Source organism: Pogonomyrmex barbatus, unplaced genomic scaffold (genome assembly GCF_055798465.1).
Source record: "Pogonomyrmex barbatus isolate J1 unplaced genomic scaffold, ASM5579846v1 scaffold7, whole genome shotgun sequence".
Taxonomy (NCBI): domain Eukaryota; kingdom Metazoa; phylum Arthropoda; class Insecta; order Hymenoptera; family Formicidae; genus Pogonomyrmex; species Pogonomyrmex barbatus.
The window spans coordinates 6,746,531-6,774,463 of record NW_028297171.1 but is presented as its reverse complement, the minus strand read 5'-3'; the positions used below and the strand labels follow the sequence as shown (position 1 = coordinate 6,774,463).

The following is a 27,933-nucleotide window of genomic DNA, read 5'->3' as shown; positions in this document are numbered from 1 at the left end:
TCGATTCATGTTCTTTATTTATTCGCCGTTCGTACATATTTCACTTGTTCTCAATAATATTGTTGTGTGTGTGTGTGTGTGTGTGTGTATGTTGTGGTTGTTACACGCTTACTTCCGTACGTCATGTTTATACACGAGTAAGAGTCTTTGCCAAAGATGCGCAATTATCGCAGTTTATCGCCTTAATAAAACGTTTCCTCTCTACGCATTAACTTATTATCATTATTATCATTATCATTATAGAAAAAATAAGTCTTTAAATAATCACATAAGAGTCGTCGAGAGCCTTTCGTGAGGGGAAAAGGAATCGAGGGGAAGGGGGAGGATAGGATCGGGCATGTGTGATGAATACATCTATGTGCATGTCCTGTGTATATGTGTGTAAACACGTATGCATTTAAATACACGTGTTTTGTGTGTGTGTGTGTGTGTGTGTGTGTGTGTGTGTGTGTGTGTGTGTGTGTGTGTGTGTGTGTGTGTGCATAGGCGTTTATGGACGCATACACGATGAAGGGACGGAGGAGAAGATACAGATTGAGGGGGGACACAAGTTGGGAGGGGAAGAAGGATAAGGGGAGGTTGTTGCTTGAGAAGTAACGCTGTTGGCCCTATACGGTACTTGCTTTCCGATTCCGTTGAGAAACGAGAGCCGCGTGCGCTAAGCCTAGAAAAAGATCTATCTACCGAGAAGACCAGTCGTTTTCGCGTTTTTCTCCCTTTCTTTTTAGGACTACACACGAGGAACGCGATTACACGTTATTCCTATCGAGGGGGGTTTTAATCAATTCGATCAAAAGGGGGCAGGGGAACAAGGTAAGGGGTAGGGCGGTCGTCGGCCGCCGCGTAAGAGCGTAAAGAAAATCGACGCTAAAGGCAATGCGTTTCCGCGATCCACCTCGAGCGCTCGTATCTCTATTTGCCTTTCTACCTAGCTATCTATCTTTTTCCCTCCCTCTTCTTCCCGTCATCGCCGAGAAAGGAAGAGAAGCTTCGTCCGCCGGCACATGTCTCACATACAATCGCGCACCTCCACGTACTCGTGCAATCGCATGCGTGCTACGTTGACACGATACGCATGCGTGCTCGGCGTCAATCACACATCGCGACTTTTTCGTTCTCTCGTCTGCATCACCGCATCTTCCAGCTAGCAACTTGCTCCGCAAACTCCAGCCCTTTGAACAATTAAGATCCGCAGCCACGCACAGGGCGGGGCAACATTTCAACGAAGATAACGAGTGCGGCATATATTTGATCAAACAAAAGACATTAAGAAAAAAATTAAGTGATTAAATAGCTACATGAATATAGAAAAAAAGAAATAGCCTGCAACATGTAATGGAATTCCATTATATAAAACCTAAATATAAAAAAAAGCTGTACTATGCATCATTTAAATAAAAATCTCAAAAAAAAAGGAAAGAATAAGCGATTTGTCGCCATGATTAGATTCAATCTATTGATTAAATCATTACTCAAATATATCATCATTCATATATCGCTAAAAATACATGACATTTAAGAGGAAGATAATAAGAACTTTTTTTTTTAATGTAGAGACTAGAACGTAGAAAAAAATTTTAGGAACCATAATAAGCGAAACACAAAACAATCTAAACAAATTGTCCTCTCTTAAAATATTTTATAGGAAAATATTTTAGAGGACTATGGCGTTTTTAACGGAAGAAAAAGACATGATGAGAAAGATCGTGAGAACAATGTGTCGTTATGATATATGTATCAATATCAGTATGCTGTATCGGTCGATTTTTTTTTTTGAATATTGAAATAATTTAAGAGCTGCATGATCTTAATCCGATAATCATCCGATAAAACGCGAGGAGGGACGCGCTCGAGCGATTAACGTGCAACGGCGGAATTATGTGGCCGGTTATCCCAATCGCGCCTCGAAGATTGTCGTGGTGACTTGTCGAGGTGCGACAGCGAACGCGCGACGAATTACGTCTAACGAGATTGTACGATTTGGCAACAATGAGCAATCATGAATAATAATATATGCGATAAGCGGACGAATCTTCGTCTTCCGATCTCGAAGCGCTCGAGGCGCGATCCAATGATTTATTTCTCGTTTTTTCCGCTTGGCCGTTCGTTTGCTCGCTTCGAGATTCGCAAGGAACGTTCGCTCAGTTCTCTTTCGTTCGCTCCACATCATCCTGATCATCGTCGTCTTCGTCGTCATCTAGGGTCGTGCCGCCGGGACGAGGCTTCTTATCGGGGAAACGGCGTCACAAGGGGGGTGGAATGGAGAACTCTCTCCGCACGTAGAACAGAATGTAAGGCTTACATTTAGCGACAGCGTCAGTAGTCGCTGGCCGCACGCTGCTGTCGTTAAAATGGAACCACTGGCCGTCATGTACGGCGAAGGCAGTGTAATGTCCAGTACCGGCACTGCAATAATTTTACGATATGAATATAATTGCGTGTTAAATATAAATGCGTGCTTTTATCAAACCAAGATTTCAAGCATATGTATCTAAAAATTGAAATATTTAAATACTGATTACGACGCAAAGATTAGTGAAATGACGCAATATATAAATCTACGTATTACAGAAAATTTTTTAATTGTTTTTAAAATGAAGAACATGATTGCCACTATCGCAGAATATAATAATCACGTAGTACATTTACGAACAAAAAACACTAAGAGCGTTATTCAAGATATAGAAAACAATACTACGTTATCTTATCACATATATCGAGATTTCGCGATAGTTGCTATTATTACGGGGAGAGTTTCATCATATTTTCATCGTCGAGCAACCGGTTTAATTAGAAGCGTTGTTTGAGAGAACGTACCCGGAACCATGGTGCACGATAACGGCAGCCAAGTCGTAAAGATGACTATTCTGAGCGCCCAATCTCGTCCCGGTCACGCCGCGCACGGTGAACGCGGACATGTCGAGAGACTCCATCGGGAAATCCACCTGCGTGTCCACCTTCGAGCGATAGGAATTGCACCACCTAAATCTTTTAATGTGAAGGCACAACACCTGTGGAAAGAACAAGAAATATGTGAACACTGATCACCGCATTCCTATGTCAGACTTATTTCTTGGCTCAATTAAAATTCCCTTTTCGGGTCACGCTCGTGCGAACTATATTGCTTGAGACACGCACGTTCGTGAATAAACTAACGTTTAGGAACAGAAATTAGAGTAAAAAAATCAATGTATGTTTAGAGAAAATAAATATATAAAAAAGATTTTAAAAACTAGAGCGTCTAACTCTTTTCAAGAAAGTTAGAAAATTTAGAATTTCTTTGGATTAAAATATTTTAATTTTATTTTTCAAAATAAAATCTCAAAGCGAGATTTTTTTATTCTGTTTTTATTGAACGAATAATAATAGTTTATCGCATTATCGAAAGACAAACACGTGGTACTCACGTTAGGCAGCCTGTGTATCCAGAACCTCTTGGTAGACCTCTGCTTGCCCATGCAGTTGTCGCAGAAGTAAAGCTCGCTGTCGGCCAGCTCTTCAACCTTGAAGAATCTCGTCAGACTATAAGTCAAACTGCACACCTCCTCCTGTTCCTTCGTCCTGCTTCTCTGCAGTCTGTCCGGTATGTCCAGCGAGAGGTCCTGGAAGGGCTCGTGCGTCTTCGAGTCCGTACGACAGTTCATACAGTGGACCTGCGCGAGGAAACGCGATCCATAATTCGTCCGCGCTTCTCCCAAGAAGAAAACGAAGAAGAACATGACTTTGGCAAGCGACACCAGTCTCTCGAGAGCGCAGAAATTCCCTCCTGCCAAAGAGGCTGCGAGGACGTTCGTTTCGCGCGCAATCGAGGCTCGCTGTCCGGAGATCGGGCCGTTCAACTTACCACACTAAGAAGAGTGCCTCCGAACACGGCAGTAACGATACTCTGCTTGCCGCGTAATCCTAGTGGCTCGTGTCCCAGCCTGGGTAATAACTGCAATAGCTCGGTGTGCAGTCGGTCGAGCATGTAGGTGAGAAACTCGTGGGCGTCCTGTTGCTGGTAGCCCCGAAATCTCGGCACGACCTTCCAGATGGCTAGAAACAGGCACTCGGGCGATATCGCCTGGCCGTTGGAGCCGCCCAAGCTCAGACCGAGCAACACCTTTCGGAGTTCTTCGGCGAGCAACGCGTCACTCATGGACATCTCCTTCGCGCGACCCGGCGTGACGATACGACCACGATGCGTGGGCGGTCCCGTGGATTCGTCGAAGGCGATGCCCTCGAGACATGGCATTTGCGTGAGGTATTCGCAAAAGTGGCTTATGTTGTTGAAGGATTGCAGCACCACATTCATGAAACAGGTGTTACCGAGATTTCTCAGACCGACGACCTTTTTCTCTTTGGTACTCTTGGAGCTGCGACGCTTGGCCGGCCGATTATCCGCGCTGCTGGCGTCCAGCGAGTGTAGCCTCTTGCGCGCCGTTCTCGGACGTAAATTCCTCACAACCACTTCTGCCTTCCACAGGGCGTCCGGATCGTCGTTGTCGTGATCGTGGTCGTCGCCACCGCCGTCGCGCGTCCTCGAGGACGGCGGCGTCGTGGGTGGCGATGTGCTCCAGCTCTCATCGTTCTCCTTGTGCTCGTCCTTACGAAAGGTGACACGCCGTATCTTCTCGATCTGACCAGTTGTGGTGTCATTCACTACGTATTCGTCGCAAGTGTAGCTGAAAAAAAGTGAGACGCAAGATAATCTTTCCGGAGTCGACATTTATGAGTTTATGACATTACGGCAATAAAATTCTGCTCTTTGGACAAATAATGATAAAAATATCGCTTTTTGTATAAACGAATATTTATAAAAATTAATATTTATAAATGAATATTTTATAAAAACGCGAGAATTACATAATGCGAGTCTTTACTTGTCTCGCGTCGAGAATTCTCTGCGAAATTATATTCGCTTCGACGAGGGAGAGACACGCGCAAATGGTAACGTGCGGAGATGTTGAACGCGGAGGGATGCTGAGGAAACTTACCAGAATACTGCCAGGCTTTCACAGTCTATGCACACGCAGTGTTGAGTATTAGTCTCGTAGTGCTGCAATGCGTGGCCCGCCACGTATCGCCCGCAGTGCACGGCTCCGCAATGCAGACAGAGCCAGGGACTTTTCTCAGTGCCGCACACTATGCACGAATAAAAAGAGACGTGAATGACAAAACAAACTTAATTAATGTTACATTATTAATAATAAAATGTTATTACATGAAAGACTAAAAATCTATAACCTGTTGAAAAAAGGTTACAATATTTTATGTAATAAATACAATGTAAATTAAATTTGGAGCAATTGAAATATTATTCGTTGACGAAATTTTTCTTAATTTCAAGCTAAATGAATTACCATGTCTCATTCATGGAGACTCAAAAGATTTTTATTTCTAAGTATTTCATATTCTATTAAATGTAAATAAATATGAGGAAATCTGGTAGGCTGTGATGAGGAATTCAGTTTCAGTTAGTTTACGGTACTTCATTTAATATTAACGTATTTTTGTGTGCGCTTAGTAGCAATATTCTAAGATATTTCATAAAGGATTACAAGATGCAGAATAATTGATATATATGACATTATGCTTCTATTATTAGTAGAATTATTTTAATTTCGTATTATTAACGATTAAATATGATTATTTTATTCTTAAATGAATCCAATCTTTTTATGGACGAAGTTCGATATAGAATGACCGATCGGATGTAGCATTAAATATTTTTATAAGGTTACCTAGTTTCACAGAATTTTGATATTAATAGACATTACCAAAATATACTTATGAGTTCTGATTCTTCCCCGAAATGTCTTGATTACATTTCAAGAAAAATTTCTAAATTAAGAACGTAGTAACAAGATTAAAGACAAATTAAGAACATAGCAAAAAATACTGAAAATAACTTGAAAATATACGAAGTGCTAACATTGGTTAAACATGCATCACAATTTTTTTTTTTCAATATAAGGATCAATATTTATTTTAACATTTTTAGAAATTCTTTGTTGCGCCGAACAGAATACTTAAGAAAATACTAGATATTTGGTGACTTCTCATGAAACAGGATGAACAGGAATTCTTATCGGAATTTTTCCATCCTAATCTTATCGCGTTTCGAATTAGCAAATTGAAAATAATAGCGATGAACTTTTCCAGGTAGAAGATACCTGAAATTCCAAAGAAATCGTTTTATATTTGTAAAACATCTGTCACTCGTATTAAACTTGGAAAATTTCCGTTCGAATACCGATGAAATGCCAGATTTTTTTCACATTCGTTTCCACAATCTCGAGTAAATCACGAGACTTTCTTTCTTTAAACTGTAGACTTCTGTTTGAGAAAGAGTTTTATCTTTTCTTTTAACTTTAACTTTATCAGTTATATTAAATTTCTGAAAATGGAATGTTAATTTTTAGATGCTAAACAATGAATGATAATGACACATACATATTAGTGTTAATGTTTCTCTTTCTTAAATCATGATAGCAATCATGAGACCGGGCATCGACAACCATCCAGTCACAGGGTGTAATATATCTGGTGATTGCGAAATTGCAAGTCGACACCGCCGTGTCGTTTCGGCTCGTTTCAGCTTACGTAATCTCGAGAGAACGCGTAAAAGCGGGGCGCGGTGGCGAGCAGGGGTTCGACACACCCCCTTCGCAGCCGATCGATCGCAAAATGTCTCGGAATTTCATCGGGCTTCGGATTCCCGGTGATTCGGGTTTTTCCTTGGTTGAAATCTTATTTAGAAAATATCATTTCTGAACTAACGTTCGAAGTGTCAAAAAAAGAAGCAAAATCCCGATTCATCGAATTCTAGTCCTGCAAGCGAGACTTTAACGGTTTTAAAAATAGTTTTAATGCAACTTTTTACAAATATTCTATAAAAATCTATATTGAAATTAAATAAAAAAAAAAAAAAAACAATATAATTTCACCTTTATCTTTCGTAGAAAATTATAAAATTACGAGCGTCAAGAACCGAATAGCTCGAATCCACTGAGTCAGGATATCGGAAGGCGGTAAATCCGTCAGCGCTTTGCATATGCAAAATATGCAGATGGATTCATGAATTTGCGTTAAAACCTGACGTAATCTTTCTTCTGTCCGAATTTTTTTTTTTTTTTTCAAAGCGATCGCGTTACTCAGCATTCGCGAATGTTGTGATCTTACACTAGATGGATTGGGAGAAAAAAAAGGAGATATGATTAGAACGGAGTTTAAAAAGCGCGAACGTGTGAAAAGTGAAACGCCGAAAGTCCGGGCACGGAAATCTGATCTCGCCGAAGGCCATTCCTATCTGGGGGAGTGGTGTTCGTTTTCGATGCCGATGTAGGAAGCCTTAGAACACACCGGAGTGCTCTATCGGCACGTTTTAATCAGTGACTCGTTGCTATGAGAACCTCGTTATGAAGACTAGGAAGGAGTGAAATCGAGTAGCCTTAGATCACAACAAAGTCTCACTTTGAGAGTAACAAACTTTTCTTAAAAATTGCTATAAAATATCCTTTTATATTTTTTTGTATTTGTTACTTTGCGAATATATCTTGATATTGTTTTTTAGAAATACAATAATATGTGAACAAAACAAAACTACTGATCTTCAATGTGGAATGATATCATTAATAATTTAAAAGTTTTTATCATTCTTTTAGAATTTTAAATCGAACGAGATTTTTAAGCAGACAATTTTACATTTTTGTTTTAAAAATAAATTATACTTATATATATATATATATATATATATATATATATATATATATAACAAATTGTTTAAAATATAAATATTTCAGAAATATTTATAAAATATAAATATTTCCAGATCTTTCTTCATATATTAACATATACTAATGCAACAGTATATATTAATCTCAAATTAACTTTCTCTGTACATGTTTCATTCTCACTGTAATGACGCAGTCGCTTATCTAAAGAGAAACAAATTCAACGTAGCTGATCAAGATTGGTTGACTAAACAGTTAGATATGGATTAATGCAAATTTATGACAACGTCTAGTATTTCTTATTGATATGTAGATTAAGAAAGGATATTGTTTATAGCACTATTATTGCTGATGTACGTCGAAAAACAAATCGCTGCATCGACGTGGATGGCACGGGGATACGGCGTTATAGCTGTGAATGTTCAATGTGTCATCACACGAATAGCGTAACAAGGAACATTATCGATCGAAAAATGCATTAACTTTTATGGCGACGATGTACACGATGTCATTCATATAGCGCATTCGTTCATTCATTCAATGTCCACTTGCTTAATAAAACGATCTAGTGGATCCTCGCGGATGTTCCTCGTGGATCGTCAGAGTAACTGTTATTGCGAACGATACGTTTGCCACGATGTAACGACGACGAACAAGAGGGAAGTTGTCAAACAACAAAATCTTATTATTTATTTAAATGTAAATGAACCTAATTTCATCATTTTAAAGCTAGAGCTGAGTGTAGAGACAAAAAAGTTTTACATTAAAAGAAGTGACAAAGAATGTTAAATAACAAACTTGTGTAAAATATATTGTTATATTATATATATTGTTTTTTAAAAAAAGAAAATCGGCATCAACTGGAAAATCATTTCATTAAAGGTTAAAGAGCAAAATTGTATAGGAATCTCTTACATGTTTGATAATCAAATTTGAATAAAGGTTCTTAAATCAAAAATTTTTCATTTATATTTTATTGTATTATTTAAATAGTAAAAATATAAATTTTCTTTATTTTATTGATGAGTCAGTATTCATTTCATAGCAAATAACATTCAAAAAACTCATGACTTAGCTATTAAATCATCTAAGAATAGAAGAAGCAAAGGTGAACATATAGAAATGTACGAGTAACACGCGAAGATGATGTTCATAAGCACATAATTTATAATTTATCGCAAATCACCGATGATGATCCTCAGGAAAAAGAAACAATAATACAGTCGATGATCAAATTCGAGAATTATTTTTGGAAACTGCATCAGCGAAGCTGGAGATGCGCGGACGTCATCGTTGAACGACCAGAAGTTCGAGAGCTTTGATGATTGCAGAATTGCGGCGATCGAGGCTACCGATTGTCGCGGAATATTATTGGTGTATAAAGAAGTATCTCTTCGAAGAATGTACCAGACAGCTTTCTCTCTCTTCATCTCACTACTCAGTAACGTTCGATTTCGCCACGCCTACGGCGTCGTTGTCGTCACTCGAAAGCATCATTACATCGATGATCAGAAGACTAAGGTGTTGCATATGACTAAAAGTACGATGGAGAGAATAGTTCGCGATAGTTTCTCGGGCAAATATTAACATGTTGACTTGTTCGGAAATAACTTCAATTGTAGCTTTCGAAAATAAATTATTGTCTACTTTCTATTCTATTGATCTTAATTTAATCCGATATTATAATAACATAATTGAGTAAATATTCATATTTAATTATAAAAAAATTATCACGATTTAAAGTATTACAAGAATATATATATATTGAATATATACAATATATTATTTTGATGTTTTTCATATTCATAAAGAATCTTATCAAATTTGTGTTAAATATAAAATAATCCATCTTCAAAAAACCTAAAATGCGCCGTGTATCGGCGCAGTTTAGGAAGTTTACTGATATCTCGTTGACGTCAATGATAAGAAAGACAAGCTGTCTGCGTCAAAAAGAGTACTCGAGATCACGGAGTAAAATATCCACGCCAGGAAAGCGATATCGAAGTACAAGCGCTCTTCTAGCGAGTTTATCCGATTAGCAACGGTGCGATTATCGATTTTGTAACGAAAGTAGTCTGCACCAGCATCAGCACCAACATCATCATCATTATCAGCAGCAGTCGCAGCAGCAGCAACAGCAACAACAACAGCAACAGCAGCAGCAGCAGCAGCAGCAGTCGCAGCAGCACGGAAAAATCGAGACGGTGGGAGAGGGGCGGCGGCGCAGAGGGTGCCTTTTATAGTGCGTAAGGGGCGATACTTCTTTTTCTTCTCTCCCTCTCCCTCTTCCTCTTCTGCGTTCCCAGCCGGCGCGGAAAACACGCGGCGACCACCACCGCGCGGCGCGATTCCGCAGAGGCATTTAAATCGATCCACCGCCGGATACGTTGCGATTCGCCGAGCGTGAACCGCTCTCTCGCCCGGTTTCTCGTGACGCTAATCGCGACGTCACGTCCTCGTGACTGGAGAGATAACACGACGGGAAAAATTTGTCAAAACGAATCTCGAGCTCTCCCGTTCGAAATATTTATTTGCATAATACCGATGCCACGGTGGATATCGTTGGGAAATGGCATTGATGAAGTAGCCATGGAGTTTAATCGAGAGTGACTCGAAAGCAACGCGCTTAAGCGCTAATATCGCTAAAAAATACGTTGTCAAGAGAAGATTAAAAATTAAATGAAAATAAAAATTAAAAGTTTACCTTCAATTATTATCGATAAATCTAAAAAAAAAAATTTTCTTAATTTTTATATCTAAAACTATTTTTTTTGTAAATGGTATTTTATAATATTAATACATATTAATGTAATTTTTTAAAAAGAGAGATTAATATCAATTAAGGATTGTCGGTACTTTTTAATATCTGCCGATTTCGATGGCTATCCTTGGCAGATGGCCGTGACGACAAATTGCCGAAAGCATCACGGATCTGACGGTTATTGCCGATAGCACCATGTTGAGCAATCAAACATTCGCGAGGAGGAAAATGTGCGTTCGTCCGTCCGTCGGAATACTGACTCACTGTCAGTGACGTATCTATCACCTTCTGCATAGCGTATTATTCGCATGTATGTGTTATTTTCTGTATTTATTTGTTGTACATCCGTTGCACACGTGCAACTTCTATTTTATACCTTTTATTTTGTTATATCCAATATATATATTATATTAAATTTTTCATGTTATATTCTACGTATCCGTTTTTAGATTTCAAAATTGATCAGAGGACAGACACCTGTTCTTTATTTATCTGATGATAAATGTAATAATAAATAAACGTCCTTCTTCGTCCTTTTAGTCTTTCATAAAAAGAAAACTGTGTTGGCGTGAATAAGAGACTGACCACGAATAAAATTGATGTTGATGCAACTGTACATTTGGGCGTGGACGCATTTCTCTTTCTCTCGCTTTCTCTCTTTCTCCCATTAATTAATAGATAACGCCATTCTCATTTAAGTAAGATAAAGCTCGATTCGTGCTTGCGCGTCTCACCGATTTATAACAGTTACACCATCTTGTGAAATCAACCTGTGCATTTTTCACATTTCACGTTATCTCGAATAATAATGCTACCTTTCCTCCCTTTCACGCCCTTTAATTTGTCTATCTTACTATTATATATTTCACACGTTCTCCAATCTATTCTAATCGCTTATTTTCTCGCTGTTTTTAACGCGATTACAGTCTGCGAAAGCGATAGATAATCGCAGGAAAATATTCTCGAGGCAAAAGCGCATTTCTGCGAACACGGATTAAAACGAGACGGCATCGCTTTACTGCGCGTTCGTTAAAAAACTCCAAGTTCAGGTCAGCGGAGATATCGCAAATTTAATATAACGTTTCATCGCATCTTCGCACCGCTATTACGATCCCACTACCAGCATTTCTTTCTTAATATTAAAAAAATTTTATCGCGAAATTAATCGCAAGATTAATTTTCGAGGCACTCGACGGCAGAAATCGACGAAATTTATTTTCCCGATGCCATCGAACTCCACAAAGCCCACGAACTCCTATTGTTCCATCCGCGTTTTTCTCTCGCGTTGCCCACGCCCGAAATTAACGGCAGCCTGTTCCTCTCGTGCTGACTGTTACGCTTCCTACCGATATATCTCCCCACCATCCGTGTCGCGGCGAGAAGAAAGACGCACCGCAACTCCAATTCGTAACGAGCGGCTGGCTCGAAAATTGTCCATTTCACCGACGTCGTCCAAGCCGCAGGTTTACGAAACTGGTAGCAGATTGCTCGCGCTTATCGTTCTGTATTTCCATAAAAAAAAAAAAAAAAAAAAAAAATCGATTCGGTGAGATCAGTCCTAAGAAAGAGATCTTGCCGATTCAATTATAATGTACGACTTATCGCACGCCATTCGAGAATTTTTAGTGGCCTCGGGAAGAATAAATGCGGAGAGAATGAATATAGTAGAGTAGAAAATAAGTTCCCTGCTTTCCTCTTCGATTTATTTATTGTGAAAAAGAACAGACGGATAATTTAGATTGCTGCAATCGCATATTTGACAGCTTATTTGATAAGCGGAGATAGGTTTGCGTATATCAAGCCCGATCGATTTATCAATTTTATTAATAGGCATTTTAAAAAATAAGACTTCTGCTTACAAACGGACTTTGATTACTCAACGATATGTAATAATCATCATTTTAAGCAAAAATTGGCTTATCATTAGCAGACATTCGTAACTGTAGTTAACCAAATTTTCTTTCTTCATTCAACTACTCAGGAAGATTACTCAGAACTCAAGTATGTTTCGTTGTGCTGAGTGCAGACGATGCCAGAAATCAACGGAGGCATCGATTTACATAAGATATTGACAGCGTCACGAGGATACGAAGCGCGAGTCGACGAACGGAATTAGCTTAGCCGGACAGAAGACGGGCGTACTTTGCGACTTCAATTGTGCCGATCTATGAGGGTTTCCGAGGCAAGGGCTGAAGGGGCAGACGGGTACAGGGGGAGAAAAAACACGTACGTTTTTCGGATAAATATAGTTCCGAGGTCGCGCGTAAAGAGAAAGGAAAGAGCTCGCTACGAAGCGCGCGGAGAGGATCGCACCAGGATTCGGGGAAGAATCTCCTCTCTCGTCGGTCGTGACCGTCATGGATTTCACGACCTCCGAGGTCGGCGCAACGCTCGCTTCTCTCTCGAGTGATCGTCAACGATCGGTCTTCCTCCTTCCCCGTTCGCTGCTCCCAGTCCTCGTCGCGTCGTGCATTGTCTAAACGCTGTCACTTCAACACAACTCGCGCAGCGGTCAGCGATAATACTTATCCGCTGCTCCGAGTTCTGTAATCTGTAAACGATTATTTGCGACGATTTACTATACGGACTAATGCGTTTTCGACTCGGCTACGAAACTGTTCCTATCGCAACGTCGCTAATTACGGTTTAATGATCCTCCATTTTCCTCCCCACGAGGAACCCCTCCGGAGGAATTCTACGAAGGAGAGGCGGCGAGGCGCGCCTCGCGGAACCTAGGTTAACTTTAACCATTCATGTTTACGGTAACGATCCTACGTCTCTATAGTATCCTCCTATAATGACCGTTATTCGTGTATCTTTAAATCGATATATAGCTAGCTCGAAGCTAGGCACGACCAATGTCACTGTCTGACTCGGAGAAAACGAAGGTCCGACATATATCTGCGCTCGGTACGGACACAACACGCGCGAAGGGGGCTCCCCTTCTTTCTCCACGCTGCAGAATCGACATCGATTGCGGCCCATCGAAATTTCCGCACGGGCGATTCTGCGATATTCCCGTATTTATGCGCCGACGCTCCTCTCTTTTTTTCTCTTCGACACGGCGAATTCTCATGCGACGAGCTGTCGCGAGAACGACGGTGGCGGCGGTGGTGATGATGGTGATGGTGGCGGTGGCGGTGGCGGTGGCGGTGGCGGTGGTAGTGGCGGTGGCGGTGAACCGTTAGCCGGCGAGTTCTAATGACGGAGGATCTTAGGGCCAGCTGATTAGTGCCGTCTGGTATTGATTTTCCGATGACGGCCGCGCGCCGCATACTGAGAACTCCCAGCAGCGACGACGACGCACACGCGCACACCACCATTACCGCCGCCGTCGCTGTCACCTCCACCACTACCACTACCACCAACACCACCACCATCATCATCACCAACCACGCCGCCGCCGTCGCGCTCTTGCGCGCGGAACGAGCCATGGGACCACGAACACGCCGTGCGAGAGCGGAGCAGGCACACCAATGCACATCCACAAACTCATGTTACACCACTCGCTCGCTCGCTTGCGTCTCACGCGTGCATATCGCTTGGAAAAAGAGAGAGCGAGAGAGAGCGAGAGAGAGAGAGAGAGAGAGAGAGAGAGAAAAAGTGTATGTGTGTGTGTGTGCACGTATGGTCGACGGATTCGATCCGCGATACTTTGCTCGTTCGTTGCTTCATGCGTCAGACAGGGAGAATCCGAGACGATAAGCGGCGTCGCGAAAATGTGCACGGTCGGCACGGTGCGACGCGACGCGTCGGCGCTTTTCCCGAGGGAAATAGCGGCTATCCGCTCCGTCTCATCCCGTCTCGTCTCGTCTCGGACTACGACGGCTCAAGGCCGCGAGAGGAACGGCCGGGGCCTGGGTCACGAGAGAGATGGAACGTAGGCAAGGAGCGTGGCACACGGGAACGCGTGCGAGAGAGACGAAGAAAGGGAGAGATAGAGAGGGAAAGAGGGAGAGAGAAAGAGGGAGAGAGAAAGAGAGAGAGAGAGAAAGCAGAGAAAGAGAGAGCATGTCGCGTGTGTGCATGTGTGCGCGCGTCCGATCGTCGTGCAGATTCGCGAGAGGAAGAGGAGAGCAAAACGGAGAGACAGGCTCGAGCGAAGGAAGGAAAGGGGAAAGAGAGGCAACAGCGAGGAGAGACTTGGGTTCCGAGAGAGACGAGCCGGCTCCCCTATCCGTCTATTCATCCATCTCTATCATTCTAACGTGTTTCTCTCTTTTTCCTTTTCTCTCTCCGTCTCGCTCGAGCTAGCTTGAAATCGGTAGAAGGCACTCTCGGGGCTTTGTACGAGTCCCTACCTGCGCAGACGAACGGCAGATCCTTCACAGCACAGCCCGATCCATCTACGTTGTCATCGCCAAATCGCACGCTCTGAGCAAGATGCGGACACTCCATGTTTTCTCCAGGCACGCTTTTTCACGAGGTCCGCGTGGCCACCTCGTCGTTCTCGTCGCCGTCGTCGCCGTCGTCGCCGTCGTCGTTGTCGTACGAGTGTTCACGAGGTAGTCCGTCTTTCTCTTTTTCCACGACGGGGCGGTGGACGAGGATCGGCTAAGGGGGAAGAGCAGGGACGAGAGGGGAGGTGGCGATGGGAGAGGAGGTAGAGGAGGGAGGTAGGGTAGGTCTCTCGGTAAAGGGCGAGGGGTACGATTCGATGGGGTAAATTCTCCGGCACGTAGAGAACGGGTACGTGGTAGAGGCGGGGTACACGCGCTGCGGTGCCCCGTGATATCCGTCACATAGCGCGGTAGTAGCGAGGACACTGTTACGTCGCCTTTAATGAAAGGAGAAAAAGTAAGATTACACGCGTGGGGGAAGGGAGAGGGGGAGGACGCGCGCGTGACGACGACCGTCGCTCCCGTTGCGCGGCGTACGACTTACTGAGAGGCGGCTCTCGCGCAGCGCGAGAGCAAGCGAGCGAGCGAACGAACGAACGAGCAGACAGACGAGCGAGCGAACGAGTGAGTGAGCGAGCGAGCGAGTGAACGGGCGAGCGAGCGAACAAACGAGTGCGAGGAGAACGGCGGTGCGGCCGACTGGGCCCGACTGCCGACCGAGCGCGACCGAGCTACGTAGAGCTCGGTTCTGCCGGTGGTCGGCCCACCTCCAGAGTCACAGACCACTAATAGTCGACTGACTCTCGCCAGCGGTGTGCGGACTCTGTCTCTCTCTCTCTCTCTCTTCTCTCTTCTCCTCAGTCCTCCTGTCCCCCAAGCGACCCGCGAAGCGCGCCCCGTTCTCTCGTCGCCGTTTTCTCGCCCCCGATTCTAGCGCTCTCTCTTTCCCACGGCTGGGACTGTCGCGCTCTTTCTTCCGCTCTCTCTCTCTCTCTCTTTCTCTCTCCGCCAAACGAGGTTGCGCTAGGTTTCTAGCCTTGGATCGCTAGGGCTAGGGTCGCGCGTGCAGCTCGCGGCTGCTCCGACCGATCAGGGCCGGTTCCATGTCGAGGACGCGAACGCTTTCCCGTTCTTGCGAACGCGAATTTATCGAGCGTCACCGAATTTATACCGCGCCACCGCCGTCTCGCCGTCTCGCCGCGATTCGGATCGATCCCGTAAAATTGCTGCACGCGGGATGACGAGCGGCAACGCGCGGAACGTGGTTTACGGGGTTTACTGACGCGCGAGCACGGCGTCGCCCTCCACCGATCGAGATATTTACGTATAGCATGCGTATCAACGACGGATGCACCCTCCGTTGGACGAAAATACAACGCACGATAGAACGTTTTCGGAGAAGCGGAGTCTTCCTGTCGATACCGAACCGTTTCGCGACTGCGCGCGAACCGAGAACTCGATTTCGTCGACGTTAACGCTTGCCGTAGATGCATCGCGGTCTCCCACCTCCCTGCATAGAGCGCATTGTTAGAGAATCAGATCACCGAGAGAAAGAGAGAGAGAGAGAGAGAGAAAGAGACGAGCGAATCCCTGCATCGTGACCAGGCTTGCTCGAGTGCCGAGAAACGTTCGAGCTGCACCTGGCCTGACCGATGCAACGAACCAGGGATGTAGTCGTAACCCTCCTGTCCCTCTCCTCGATACAGCGTTCGTCGCGTGAGAAATAACGCGACTAGAACCAGTTCTTTAAAACGTCGACGATATCAAAGACTTGGAAGCGGCTAAACACTGGTCGACACATCGAGAAACGCGATTGGCGAAACGAGAAAAACAACAAAAACCACACTCGACTTGGACAAATTGAGGCGAGGCAATTGACGATGGCGGTGATCCTGACATTGGCGCACACGTGCAATGAGAGTATTCGTACGTTTGTATGTGTATGTGCGCGGAGATTTACAAATCGTAGGATCACGAGGGATTCTGCACGGCGATGATTATGCTTCACTTAGCAATCGCAGACGAGAACAGGCGTTTTTTTGCTCGGAACGTACTTGACTTTACGATGTGAAATGGATGATCATCGCATGCATTTCCAGTGCGATTAAAATGGCGGATTGAGCGCACGCGCGCCATTGTTTCCTCAATCCATTTTTTTTCCTCAATGCATTTCTAAATCGTATCGTTTTCGATTTTTGGTACATTATTGAAAACATTTAATGGATAAAACTATTTCTTTGTCAAATTAAAATTGCACTCAGTTTTGAATATTTTTTTTTCGAAAACTTGGAACAGACAGCTCAAGTTACTAGTCGACTAGTCGGAATATTAGGAATTGTTAATGATCAATTTATATAAGAATTATTATAAGAAAAAAATACTGAATAACAATAAGTAGCACACGTATCGTGAGTGTTAGTTCGCAACTTTATTTGAAAAGTGCATGACCAACCATTTTCTTAGTAATGTAGGGAACGATTTTTAAGAACGTCTGCTAAATTGTGGGACAGGCTGTGTGAGTTGGAGTCCAGTAATGTTGTTGAATTCAAGCATCTTCAACATCTCCTTGGTCTCAGGATCAACCTCAATGATGTCATGCTCCAAAGCAGAAACTTCGGGAACGTAGTTGTCTCTGCGTTCCCTCTCTTCTTCCTGCAGCTTGATGGAGATACCACGTACCTGACTGTGCCTAAGCCTTTTCATCAGGTGAGTGACAAATCTAACAATGATTAAAATATAATTATAAACATAGCTTTGAAAATTTTATAATTAAATAGATATAGAGATATAATAGATATAATATAAAAGTTACAAATTAACCTATTCTACCTCGTGTTATTATATTTACCAAATACTCAAATTTTAATAAATGAAATTAATGTAACATAATGATTATTTTGATTATAATATATTTGTTACAATAATTGTAAACACAATTATTGTAACAAATATATTATAATCAAAAAAATCATGTTACATTAATTTCATTTATTAAAATTTGAGTATTTGGTAAAACAAAATGAATTTTGAGAAATTAGGATTAAAATATTGCGATGCACTTACCCAGCAATTTTATTGCGCAAGGATTTGCTAGGAATAATAGCAATTTCCTCGCATATCCTCTTATTCGTGTGGAAGTCCAAGGTGAGACGTGGATAATACTTCTCGATAATAAGCTTCGCGGCCTTTTTGACCGTCTTCGTTCTGACGCGACTCTGCAAATTGTGGAAAGGCAATATGAATCAATAATTCAATGTAATACGGCTTATCCTACATAATTGTTGTGAATAGCACTGCCAAAATTCGAACATAACCTAATATCTAAGCTAGATTCAACACATTGTCACGACGACGCTTAGTCGATTAATATTAGCACTTTCGGTTAAAATAAAAGATCTATAAAACGAGTGCGCGTGATTCATTGATGATTTCTCATGGATCTCTTTGATTTTTCGCGAATTAAAATTAAAACACGTTACGATATACGCACCATCTTGACTCGATTACCGGAAAAAGACACGGATCGATCTAAAAGGAAGATAGGAAAACTGGCGAGGCTTCACGCGACACTGTCGACGACAAGCGGAGAAATTGAGAACAAACTCGTAGCCGAGGTAGGAAAACAAGAAATCAATACAAGAATACGAATGATAACAAAGAAATATAGTTACAAAATATTATCGCTTACAAAATATTGAAATAATCATCGATTGTAAAGCGAATGATAAATTGAAGACATAAAATTTTTTTTTTCTATTTTATATAACATTTCATATCAGTTTTGTTAAAATTTATGCAATTTTTAATATTCGATTCAACATATTAATTATTTTCAATATCAGAAAACAGATATCAAATTACAATTAATTTAATATTTTGATTTTCTTAATAATATCTTTAATATCTATAAAAATATTATATTTCTTCTTCAAAGTTTTCTTTTCATATAAAAATACAGTATAATTTCATTTAGATATTTCGAGAATGGCAATATGATTTTCGTCCGATTTCGAATCGCATTCATTAATCGAACCGTTGCAGTAAAAAAGATCACACTTGAAAATAGCTTTATATTTTTAAAAATTATTTTTATTTAATTTTATACGTGCGAACATAACGAGTGTTTTTCGAAAAGTGTCAAATATTGATCATAAAATATCGAATATCGTAATATTTCAGGTATTTCAAGTCGCTATTATTATAATCTCGATAATAGCGATTCGCTTTTAATGGTAAAGTCCTTCTCATATATTTTGCATTATTTTCTCTGAAGAATCGGAAATGCCGCAAATACATAAATGATTATCAAGTACATATATCTATGCCATTATCGATTACTTTTATATAATTCGCTGTTTGATCATTTTCGTTTCCACGCGAAATAACAACGGTGTTCATATAGGTATGTTATTTCATGTTTCTTTTTCTTTTATCTTTTTTTTAAATTAAATATATATAAGAGTAATACTTTATTTATGACAAATTTCTTGTACATATTGATTTTTATACAATAGTGAATATATTCAGGTTTCCAAAATTCTCTGTCAATCAACTGTTTATAAATTTTTTCGTACCACGAAGAAAATATTTTAAACGCAAAAAATGTAATTATCGAACACATGGATTTAATCATTGTGATTGGCTGCTTTAAGGAATTATTTTCCCGTGGTGCATTGAAAATATGAAATCATTGCTAAATATTTATAACTTTGAATTGTATAATTATCATTTCTTTATTTCGCATGAATTGAATAATATCTCATCATACATGCTATATAAAATCTCGTGGCTAGAAATCGATTCAAGAAATCGATCCGTAATCTCGAACGGAGAAAATATTGATCAATCATAGTGGCTATTGGATAATTTTTTTTCGTTCGAGATTCGACTTCTCGTGAACAAGGTAACCATCTTTATTGTCTATTTCTATTAATATCTAATAATTTTATTCTCGATTTAGTAATTTACTCTTTTTCTTAACTATGAAAAGCATAAAAAAATAAATTAAACCGAAATCAATCTACATTGGTTTCACATTTTGTATTGACTAAACTCGTGTTTATATTTGCAATTGCGATATTACCGACGAAGCGTTTGAGTTTTAAACTAACATGTAGAGCTTGTTTTATCTTATAAAATAAGTTTAAATTCGCGAATATTATACTAAATATATTTTTGTGGAAATAAATTATGATTATGTAATTCACATATTCATTACTATAATTGAAAATGGAACCTCAAAGCGCGCTTACTAAATATTCTACCATATTTACCTTTGAAATAGAATTTAACAAGAATAAATGATGATGTTTTTTGAAATAGAGAGAAATTTTTAAAATGATTTAAATTGATTTTTAATAATGGGAAAGAGATATATTGAAAGATTTGAATATGGCAAAAGATCTGGAAAATTCTGTATTATCATATCGGTTTTTGTGATGCGCGATTTCTGACATCTGGTGGCGTAACTTGAACTCAAACTGGACGGATAAAATATTATTCATTACTCTTCATCCGACTTGTTGCTTGAGCTTTATCCCTGAGAGATGTCGCCAACGGGAACGCGCGTACTTCGGGCCGCGATTCAATATGTGAAATTCGAGACATTATATGAATCGAAATATCATTCTGTATTCTATCACGTATGTAAGTCTGTTTTCTCAATCAGGAAATAGCAAAATAACACTCGTATACCCGATGTGCCGTGCGTGCGTCTTTGAAAATCAAGGAGCGATCAAAACAACTCTTCGAATTTGGTAATAGTCGGAATTCCTTGAAATCAACAAAGCGCGCAGTACAAAGAGGACAACAGTGCTGTTCGCGGAGAACAGACGGCGCTGCGGGGAGAGAGGGGGGATAAAGCGAGACGAAGCGTGTGCGCGCGCTACAGTGTGACGAGAGGACCGCGGGAGTGGGGATGAGTCGGACGGAGTGGGAGCGAGAGCCACCGAGCCCGAGTGAGAGAGCGATCGTGCGCGTAGTCGTGTCGCGGGAAGGGAGAGAGGCGGGTGGTGAGTTTGTTTATCGCCTTGGTGAACGGCGAGAGCAGTCAGTGTGCGCGGTGCCTACGTTCGGTGTGCTACATCCAGTGGCGGCGGTACGGGACGCGCTCGCGATCGGGTGACTGTTCGGTCGGGACAGGAAATTCGGCCGCGTCTTCTTCTCTCTCTTTCTTTCTCTTTCGTCACATCTCTCTCTTCTTCCGTTTGCGCGAGTGTCTTCCGATCACGCCGTCTTTTACATCTGTTTTCTACGCGTAACGACGGAAGTTTGACCGCGACTTTTCCGACGTCAAGAAGGGTGTTCGCCGCGTGTCGTGCCGGAAGAGGAACATGCCGCGGTGCATCGTCGAGAGATAATAGAAACCCCCTGTGATTTTTCATGCGCGCTCGAAGCGGTGGTGACACTTGTATTCTCTCATAGTGGACTCGCTCTTCTCTCTCGGAGACCAGTCTTCGATTACGTGGAAACAGACATCCGTCGCATCAGGTAAGTCCCGGCAAGATCTACGCGTAAAAATCACGCGATGCACATCGGGATCACCGGACGTCACCTTTGACGCGACGTTAGCCGCCGTTCCACTCGCGCGATATAACCCTCCGCCCCGTCACTCGCGTCGCTTCACTCCGTTCTCTCCCTCTCCCGATCCGCATCCAGTGTCATTAATATCATCGTCATTATTAATTTAGGCCGATATTCATAGTCCATCCTTATATTTAAGACTGTCGTAAGTAAAGCTTATATGGTCATTTTATTGGGTGGAATATGGTCTTAAACGATCTTAAACATAAGAGAGAAAGAGAGAATCGACTATGACTATTGACTACGACTATGACTACGACTATGACGTTCTTAGATAAAAACGAATAAAAGCGTTGTCATGTGCTTAGGATCTGGGAACGCCGAACTCCAATTCCAAGGTCACTTCCACATTTCTTACGTAAGCAGGGAAGTGTAGTTGTGATTTCTATTAGCTGCACTTTGCTGCACTCTCCGAGAGCCCGTTCTTTCCTCCACATTTCCAATGTGTATTTCGTCGCTTGTTTTAATTACGGAGAATGCGGAAACGCGCGCGACAGGAAAACGGGATAAATTTCTTGTCGCACTCTGCGACCTTTCGGTATTATTACGTTATATTACGATTTGTCAACGTTTCGTCTTTGGCGGCCTTCGTCAGCTGACATCGAGCGTGCTCCAGCTAGTCCGACAAAGACTTTCTCCTCCACACGCGCTCGTCCTTCGCCGATTTCCTTCGTCGGGAGAGTCGTGCCGTAAGACTCGCCCGTTCAAAGCAATCGAACATTCGTTCTTAACGTGTAGTGTTCGCGCACGCTTATTCGAAATTTCTCTGCCGAAAGGTCGCGGGTCGTCCATATCCTCTATCTCCCTCGCTTTCGTCGAAAATCGAGGTCGGCCTTGACCGCTGCCGGCCGAATCGCGTTTTTAAGAACATGATGAAATTTCTTCACTTTCAATACCGGAACTTTAAGCAACGCGGAATCTTAAGCTCATTAATATTGTTTGGCAAACATTTTTTGTTATTCTGTCAGAGAGTCTTTCTCTTTTTGCAGAGAATGCATGTTTTTATTTCATGTTTATTATTACTGTGCTATTTAAGTCTGTTTTATGCTCATTATATTACTGTCACTATTTAAGTAGCCTTTCAAATATATATATATATAAAATATATTTCTTTTATTTTGCCATGATAATTATTTCTCAAAGATATGGTTTATTTTTACGTTGTTGATTGGATTTTATTATACACAAGTCTTAATTCGCGCATTTGTGACTAAATGGAGGAACTTTTATATTATTTATACGCGATTTATATATATATTTTTTTTTTCACTTTTAAATATATCTTTTAATAATAATTTTCTAAAATTTGGGTCTGTTATTATGTTGTCGATAAACATTTTTTAATTCGCAAGTCTAAATTAATTTTCTTATTTTTTGCGTGATTAAATGAAGAAATCATTTATTACGCGCTTCACGATAAATTTTCTTGCGTGCAGTAATATACGTATAATTATGTACATAAATTAAGATTCAATGACGATGAGTGCAATTTTAATGCACATACTACAAATGGAAAATGGAAAATAATAACGTAGCGTTTCTTGTGGCTATCCGTTATAGAACTTTCAGCACGAATATTTTTGATATTAAATAGTAGATACCAAAATACCATCGTCAATTATTATATATTTAAAATTTATCGAGAGCTATTTGACGAATTTAAAATAAACAGTAGAATCATAACCACAATTCCTTTAAAATAGCTTTTAAATTGGGAGGCGATGATAAAATAAAAACGTTTGTGTTAGTCTGCTTATAAATATTTCAATTATTCCATTTCATCATTCGTGATAAACGTACGAGGTGCAAGTATAACAATCTGTCGGTGAGGCGACCAGGAAGTTGCTCCGTTGAAAAATCGTCATCGATGCCGTATGCATGAAACGTCGCGCGCAAGAAATATTGCGCGCAACGCGAGTCGAGTCGCTGTCTCTCCTCGCGACGTGTCGCGAAATATGCGGGCATTAGAGGAGTCGGCGGACGAACGCGTCGTTCTTCTTTTCTCCTGTCCCTTAAGCCCGTTTCACGCGATTCACGAGAAAATACACTATGAAATTCCATCATTAAATTCGAGAGACGTTATTATTCTCGCGAGAAAGGCCCTGTGCAAACAAAATATGTCACTTTTAACTTTTTCTTGCAACTTGAAGTAAAAAGACATGGTCAATCGACGATGTAACAATACGATTCGGATTCGAACGCGATTTTAAGCTGAAAATTATCGATTATTCCGAATGTCCTCTGTCGAGCTTTCTGTCGAACGAATGATTGCTTTCTATTTCTATAAATGTTGCGTTTTTTCGAGCGCAATAGGGGGAAGTAAGGGGAATTACTTTTGTCGCGGTGGATACGGCTGCATACTGAGAATCTACGTGTGAAAGGAAGCTTTCTATTTCGGTCCGTGTCGTCGTAAAACCAGTCGCGCGAACGAATTTGCAGCGCTACTTTAATTCCGTCTTCTTAATTCGCGCGCATACGCCACGTACAACATGAGCCACGTTAACGTAACATCCCCGTCGTAACGTCGCCCGTAATACTGCGTAATTACGCCGCACGACGGAGTAGTGTGCTCTCGCGATCCAACTCCTCCGTGATGTACACGCCGTCCCTACCATCTTGACGCAACCGGGTCGCCACTCCCTTTTCTCTCATCTTTTTTCCACCCTTTTTACCGTAGCAGGAGGACTGTAACTTCGGTAGAAAATTGCGCGTGGGTGTCGCGCAGGGTAAACACTCTTTTGCGTTTAATGCAATACTTGAATAGCGAGAAACTTTTTAGTTTGTATCCCCTTTTATATTTTACAAAGTGGAAGTTCCAAGTTCTCTTTTTATAATATAAGATTTAATCGATGTGATTGAAATATCCATAATAGAAAGAAATAAATTTACATTGCGAATGGAACATTGTTAACAACGAGTAAAGAGAAAGCCTCATAATTGCCAAGTTTCAATGAATTTTTCAAATAATTAAGAAATAATGGTTTTATATTATTTTTACTTTGTTTGAAATGGTTCTTTTTTCTGTCTAAATATATTTTAAATTATTTTTCTTTATATAAATATATATTTAAGATTTAGTTAAATCTTTTCGCAGGGAATAAATGAATCATACAATGATGAGTCACACAACATTGATTTTCTGACGTGAATCGATCGTATTGATCGTTTATGTTTGACATAGTTCCTTTTAATTATGTATAAAAACTACGCTATCACGTAATTGCGCTATACGTAATTGCGTTGCTATTTAAAGACGCGATTATTTTTTTACTAGAATTGATGTATAGATACTTGTTCGTTTTGTTTGCGATTTCCGCATATTAAAACGGCTCGAAACGGCTCAAAACGGCTCAAAAATATTGATACATATTGCAAGCATACTGTGGGACTATATTTTATTATTTATTATTATTTATTTATCATATTAGAATACATATTAGTACATTTTTTTTCTACATTTTACTTTTATTTATTCTCATTTAATAGAAAAAAATCTTTTTCAATTTCATTTGTACGATAAGAATATATGCTAAAATATATGCCGTATTGTTCTCTCTCTCTTTTTTTTTTTTTTTTTTACAATAATATTTTAATCGATTATATTCAGTTTTAAATATTATGACTATGCGGTCATATGATTTTATTAACATTCCATAAAAAGCTTGTTACAATTGAAAAAAAAATGTCCATTAGTAAGTATATATGTTGCAATATAAAAAATAAAATGTATAAATAAGCACATACAGAACGCGAACATTAACGTATACTTATGCATGTATCTGTTGATCTATTTTAAACGAGCATGCAGTGCTTAAAACTGACATGTTCTCATATAATCAAACTCACATGAAATATCATACGAAAAAAGAATCATGTTTTTTACATCAGCTTGTAATTATATAGCAGCACACTGTGATGTGTGACGATGTAATGGAACCTTGTTCACGCGGATCGCGGCCACCGACTTTTTCACGTATGATTAGAAGCCTCCAACTGCAGCTTCATTTAACCACAGTGTATTTGCACGTGTACGGAATACGTAAGCTGTGCGACCAAAAGTAACACACGTGAAATCCTTTTTTTTTTTTTTTTACACGTAGTAAAGTATTTCAATCTCTTTCTCTTTCAGAGCATTGATAGCTTTGCCGGAATTATCGGTAAAGTCTTTCAAGGAACGTTTTCAAATTTGACATCATTGTGCCATCGCGACCACGAGTCCACGTCATGATAATGTATATTTATACACATCATATTTCACTCATTCATATCTCGCGCAAACTATGGTCGTCCGATTCTCAGGTGTAGTTAGCAGAGTAGCGGACGAATTTTTATCACGAGATAAAAAATGAAGTTTAATATCAGGCGACTGTATTTATTGTCGAATGTGGAACACGCGCACGCTATGTCATCCGCTGTGACGGTTAGTTGTAATTAATTGTCTTATGTTTCACGCACGCACGGTACATTTCGCCGATGCGGAGCGATGGCGCCTGTTTTCGAAAGCTTTTTCCCAAAAGCGCATACAAATTCACGTCGGGCGAAATTCACTTTTACGTGGCGTTTTGCATCGCGCGCGTATGAATGCACTCGTAACGTTTTTCCCCATTTTTTTTCCCCTCCCGGACAACCGACTCGCCCTCAACTTTTCCGCGATCGCGTCTGTCCTACGCGTAGTTACGCACGTCGTTTGCGGGAAAATATTTACGCTCTGAAGTGTGCTTTGTCCCGCTTTTGAGAGAAAGAGAAAGAGAGAGAGAGAGAGAGACCCGGAGAATGAAAATGGGTCGGAAATATTATACGGAGGAGCATCGATCGCATTTTTGCCGCATGAATGGCACTTACGTTCAAGCACAAAATAATGACAAAAATTTCCCTCTTTTTAAATTTCTGCATACGTGTATAACTTGATTGATAAGAAAAAACAGATGAATGCCTCGTGTGAAAAAAGGAGCAATTCGTTTCCGATAAAAACAAACTAAAAACCGTTGTTCTTTGAAAATAGCGTGAATGGAATTTTTATTTTACAATTCAAACATAAACGAAACGAGCAAATAGTAAATAATAAAGTCACGTTTGTCGTACTTGTTTTAATTGTAAATAAATGTTCGTGATATATTTATTATTGATTTAATATATATTTATTAAATACTAGAAAATAAATGATTCAACCCTGTAATTGTAATAAAAATAAGTGTAATATGAAATATAATTTGTCATAAACATACAAATTTCAATTATATAAAATTATGTATTCAATTATATAAAATTTTGTCGAACATTGTATTTAATATAATTGAAATTTGGTTGGCATGCAATCTAAAAAAAGAATTGGGTTGATTGAAGAATTGGAAAAATGGATTTCTTAAGCCATATAAAATGTATGCGGCTTATATAATTTAAACATTTAGAATGGCATACGGTATATCAAGCTTTTAAGAAAAATATCTCGAAATAAGAAAGAAATATTCTGTTAGAAATATAGTTTTTAAAAAATTAAATCTTGCATTTTGTAAAAAGCATAAAATACAAATAGATATAATAAAATAGTTTACAATATAGTTTGAAAAAAAAATATTACTTGAGAAAAATATTACTTGAGAATGATAGAAGAAGCAGAAAAGAAAGAATAGAATTATTATTATGATAGTCTATATTATTAATGTAATAGTTTATAACTTTTATTTTTTTGCGAAAAATGATAACAAGATATGTTATATATAAAATGAAATAGAAAATAATATAAAATATTTGATAGGCTAAAACTGATATATAAAATTGCGTAATTAACATATTCCACAATTAACATATTCCACAAATTCTCTTTACTTGATGTGTGAGTTTAATTACGATCTTCATTAAATCATTTAACCCGTAAATACTAATTTAACCGTAAATACTCGCGTGGAAATCATATCTTAATTTATTTTAATTATGATCACATGGGATTTTATTCATATCTTAATTTATTTATATTTAATGTGTAAACAAAATTTTTCATATTTATTCATAAATAATTAGAAACTGAAACGTGTTTTAAATATAAAATATAATATATAAATATAAAAAATATAAAAAACAATTTTTAAGCAGAAATTAAAATCTCATATTTTAGAAAATATTTCTTCACATAATTTTTTGATTGGTAAATGCAAGTAGCTTCCAAGTTCCGAGTTAATTCGACTCCCACGCGAGCACTTACGGGTTAATTAATATATTCCAGAATTTTTTTGCATTTTGTATTTTTCACTCAACCCGCAACATCATCGGTAATTCCGTTCGCAACATGAATAGATATGTATGCACATATGGCAAGATTCTTCTGAAAGGGATGCACGCATGCACGCACGTTTGCGATGTATCGGGGTTATATACAACATCGCACTTGCTATTCGTATCGCGGTTTCAGTCTCTGTGGCTTTTATCCCATACGGGCTGCATACGTATAGCATTACGATCCTTCTCACTTCAAAAAGAGGGTTACCATGGCGGTGGGTGATGGAAAGAAGCGAAGAGTCAAAGGGAAGCGAGAATTGTG

The 27,933-nt window shown here is 39.9% G+C and overlaps 3 protein-coding genes across 8 annotated transcripts in view; 1 reads left to right on the top strand and 2 right to left on the bottom strand.

The window, feature by feature from the left end:
- LOC105425811 (ubiquitin carboxyl-terminal hydrolase 3) lies at window positions 1-16,764 on the bottom strand. 3 transcript variants are annotated; one of them, XM_089083369.1, is made up of 7 exons: window positions 16,747-16,764; window positions 14,778-15,253; window positions 4,977-5,124; window positions 3,845-4,664; window positions 3,408-3,653; window positions 2,818-3,011; window positions 1-2,406 (listed from the first exon to the last, which is right to left on the bottom strand). In XM_089083369.1, the coding sequence occupies exons 2-7, from the start codon at window positions 14,872-14,874 to the stop codon at window positions 2,244-2,246; spliced, it is 1,668 nt and encodes a 555-aa protein (XP_088939495.1). In that variant the 5' UTR covers window positions 14,875-15,253; window positions 16,747-16,764; the 3' UTR covers window positions 1-2,243. The 3 variants fall into 3 exon arrangements, with proteins under 3 accessions (XP_088939495.1, XP_011635047.1, XP_011635045.1); XM_011636745.3 differs by lacking the exon at window positions 16,747-16,764 and adding an exon at window positions 15,361-16,437; XM_011636743.3 differs by lacking the exon at window positions 16,747-16,764 and adding an exon at window positions 16,141-16,437.
- Window positions 16,765-17,225: 461 nt separating this feature from the next.
- RpS17 (ribosomal protein S17) lies at window positions 17,226-18,416 on the bottom strand. Its single transcript, XM_011636747.2, has 3 exons — window positions 18,307-18,416; window positions 17,880-18,031; window positions 17,226-17,535 (listed from the first exon to the last, which is right to left on the bottom strand). Exons 1-3 carry the CDS (start codon window positions 18,307-18,309, stop codon window positions 17,298-17,300), a joined length of 393 nt encoding a protein of 130 aa, XP_011635049.1. The 5' UTR covers window positions 18,310-18,416; the 3' UTR covers window positions 17,226-17,297.
- Window positions 18,417-20,791: 2,375 nt separating this feature from the next.
- The window catches only part of Fur2 (furin-like protease 2), a 322,659-nt gene continuing 315,517 nt past the window's right edge, over window positions 20,792-27,933 (top strand). For all 4 annotated transcript variants that reach the window (XM_025217937.2, XM_089083368.1, XM_089083367.1 and 1 more), the window contains exon 1: window positions 20,792-21,305. The gene's annotated coding sequence lies outside the window, so the exon portion shown is untranslated. The remainder of the gene's footprint in view (window positions 21,306-27,933) is intronic.

What these genes read in the sequence shown, in the direction of transcription:
- LOC105425811 (XM_089083369.1), bottom strand. Translation starts at nt 14,874, where the DNA reads ATGGAGTGTCCGCATCTTGCTCAGAGCGTGCGATTTGGCGATGACAAC. An exon ending in TCTGCCGTTCGTCTGCGCAG is followed by an intron (nt 5,125 to 14,777) that starts GTAGGGACTCGT and finishes ATTCGTGCATAG; the next exon opens with TGTGCGGCACTGAGAAAAGT. An exon ending in GGATACACAGGCTGCCTAAC is followed by an intron (nt 3,012 to 3,407) that starts GTGAGTACCACG and finishes TTCTTTCCACAG; the next exon opens with GTGTTGTGCCTTCACATTAA.
- RpS17 (XM_011636747.2), bottom strand. An exon ending in TTGCGCAATAAAATTGCTGG is followed by an intron (nt 17,536 to 17,879) that starts GTAAGTGCATCG and finishes AATCATTGTTAG; the next exon opens with ATTTGTCACTCACCTGATGA.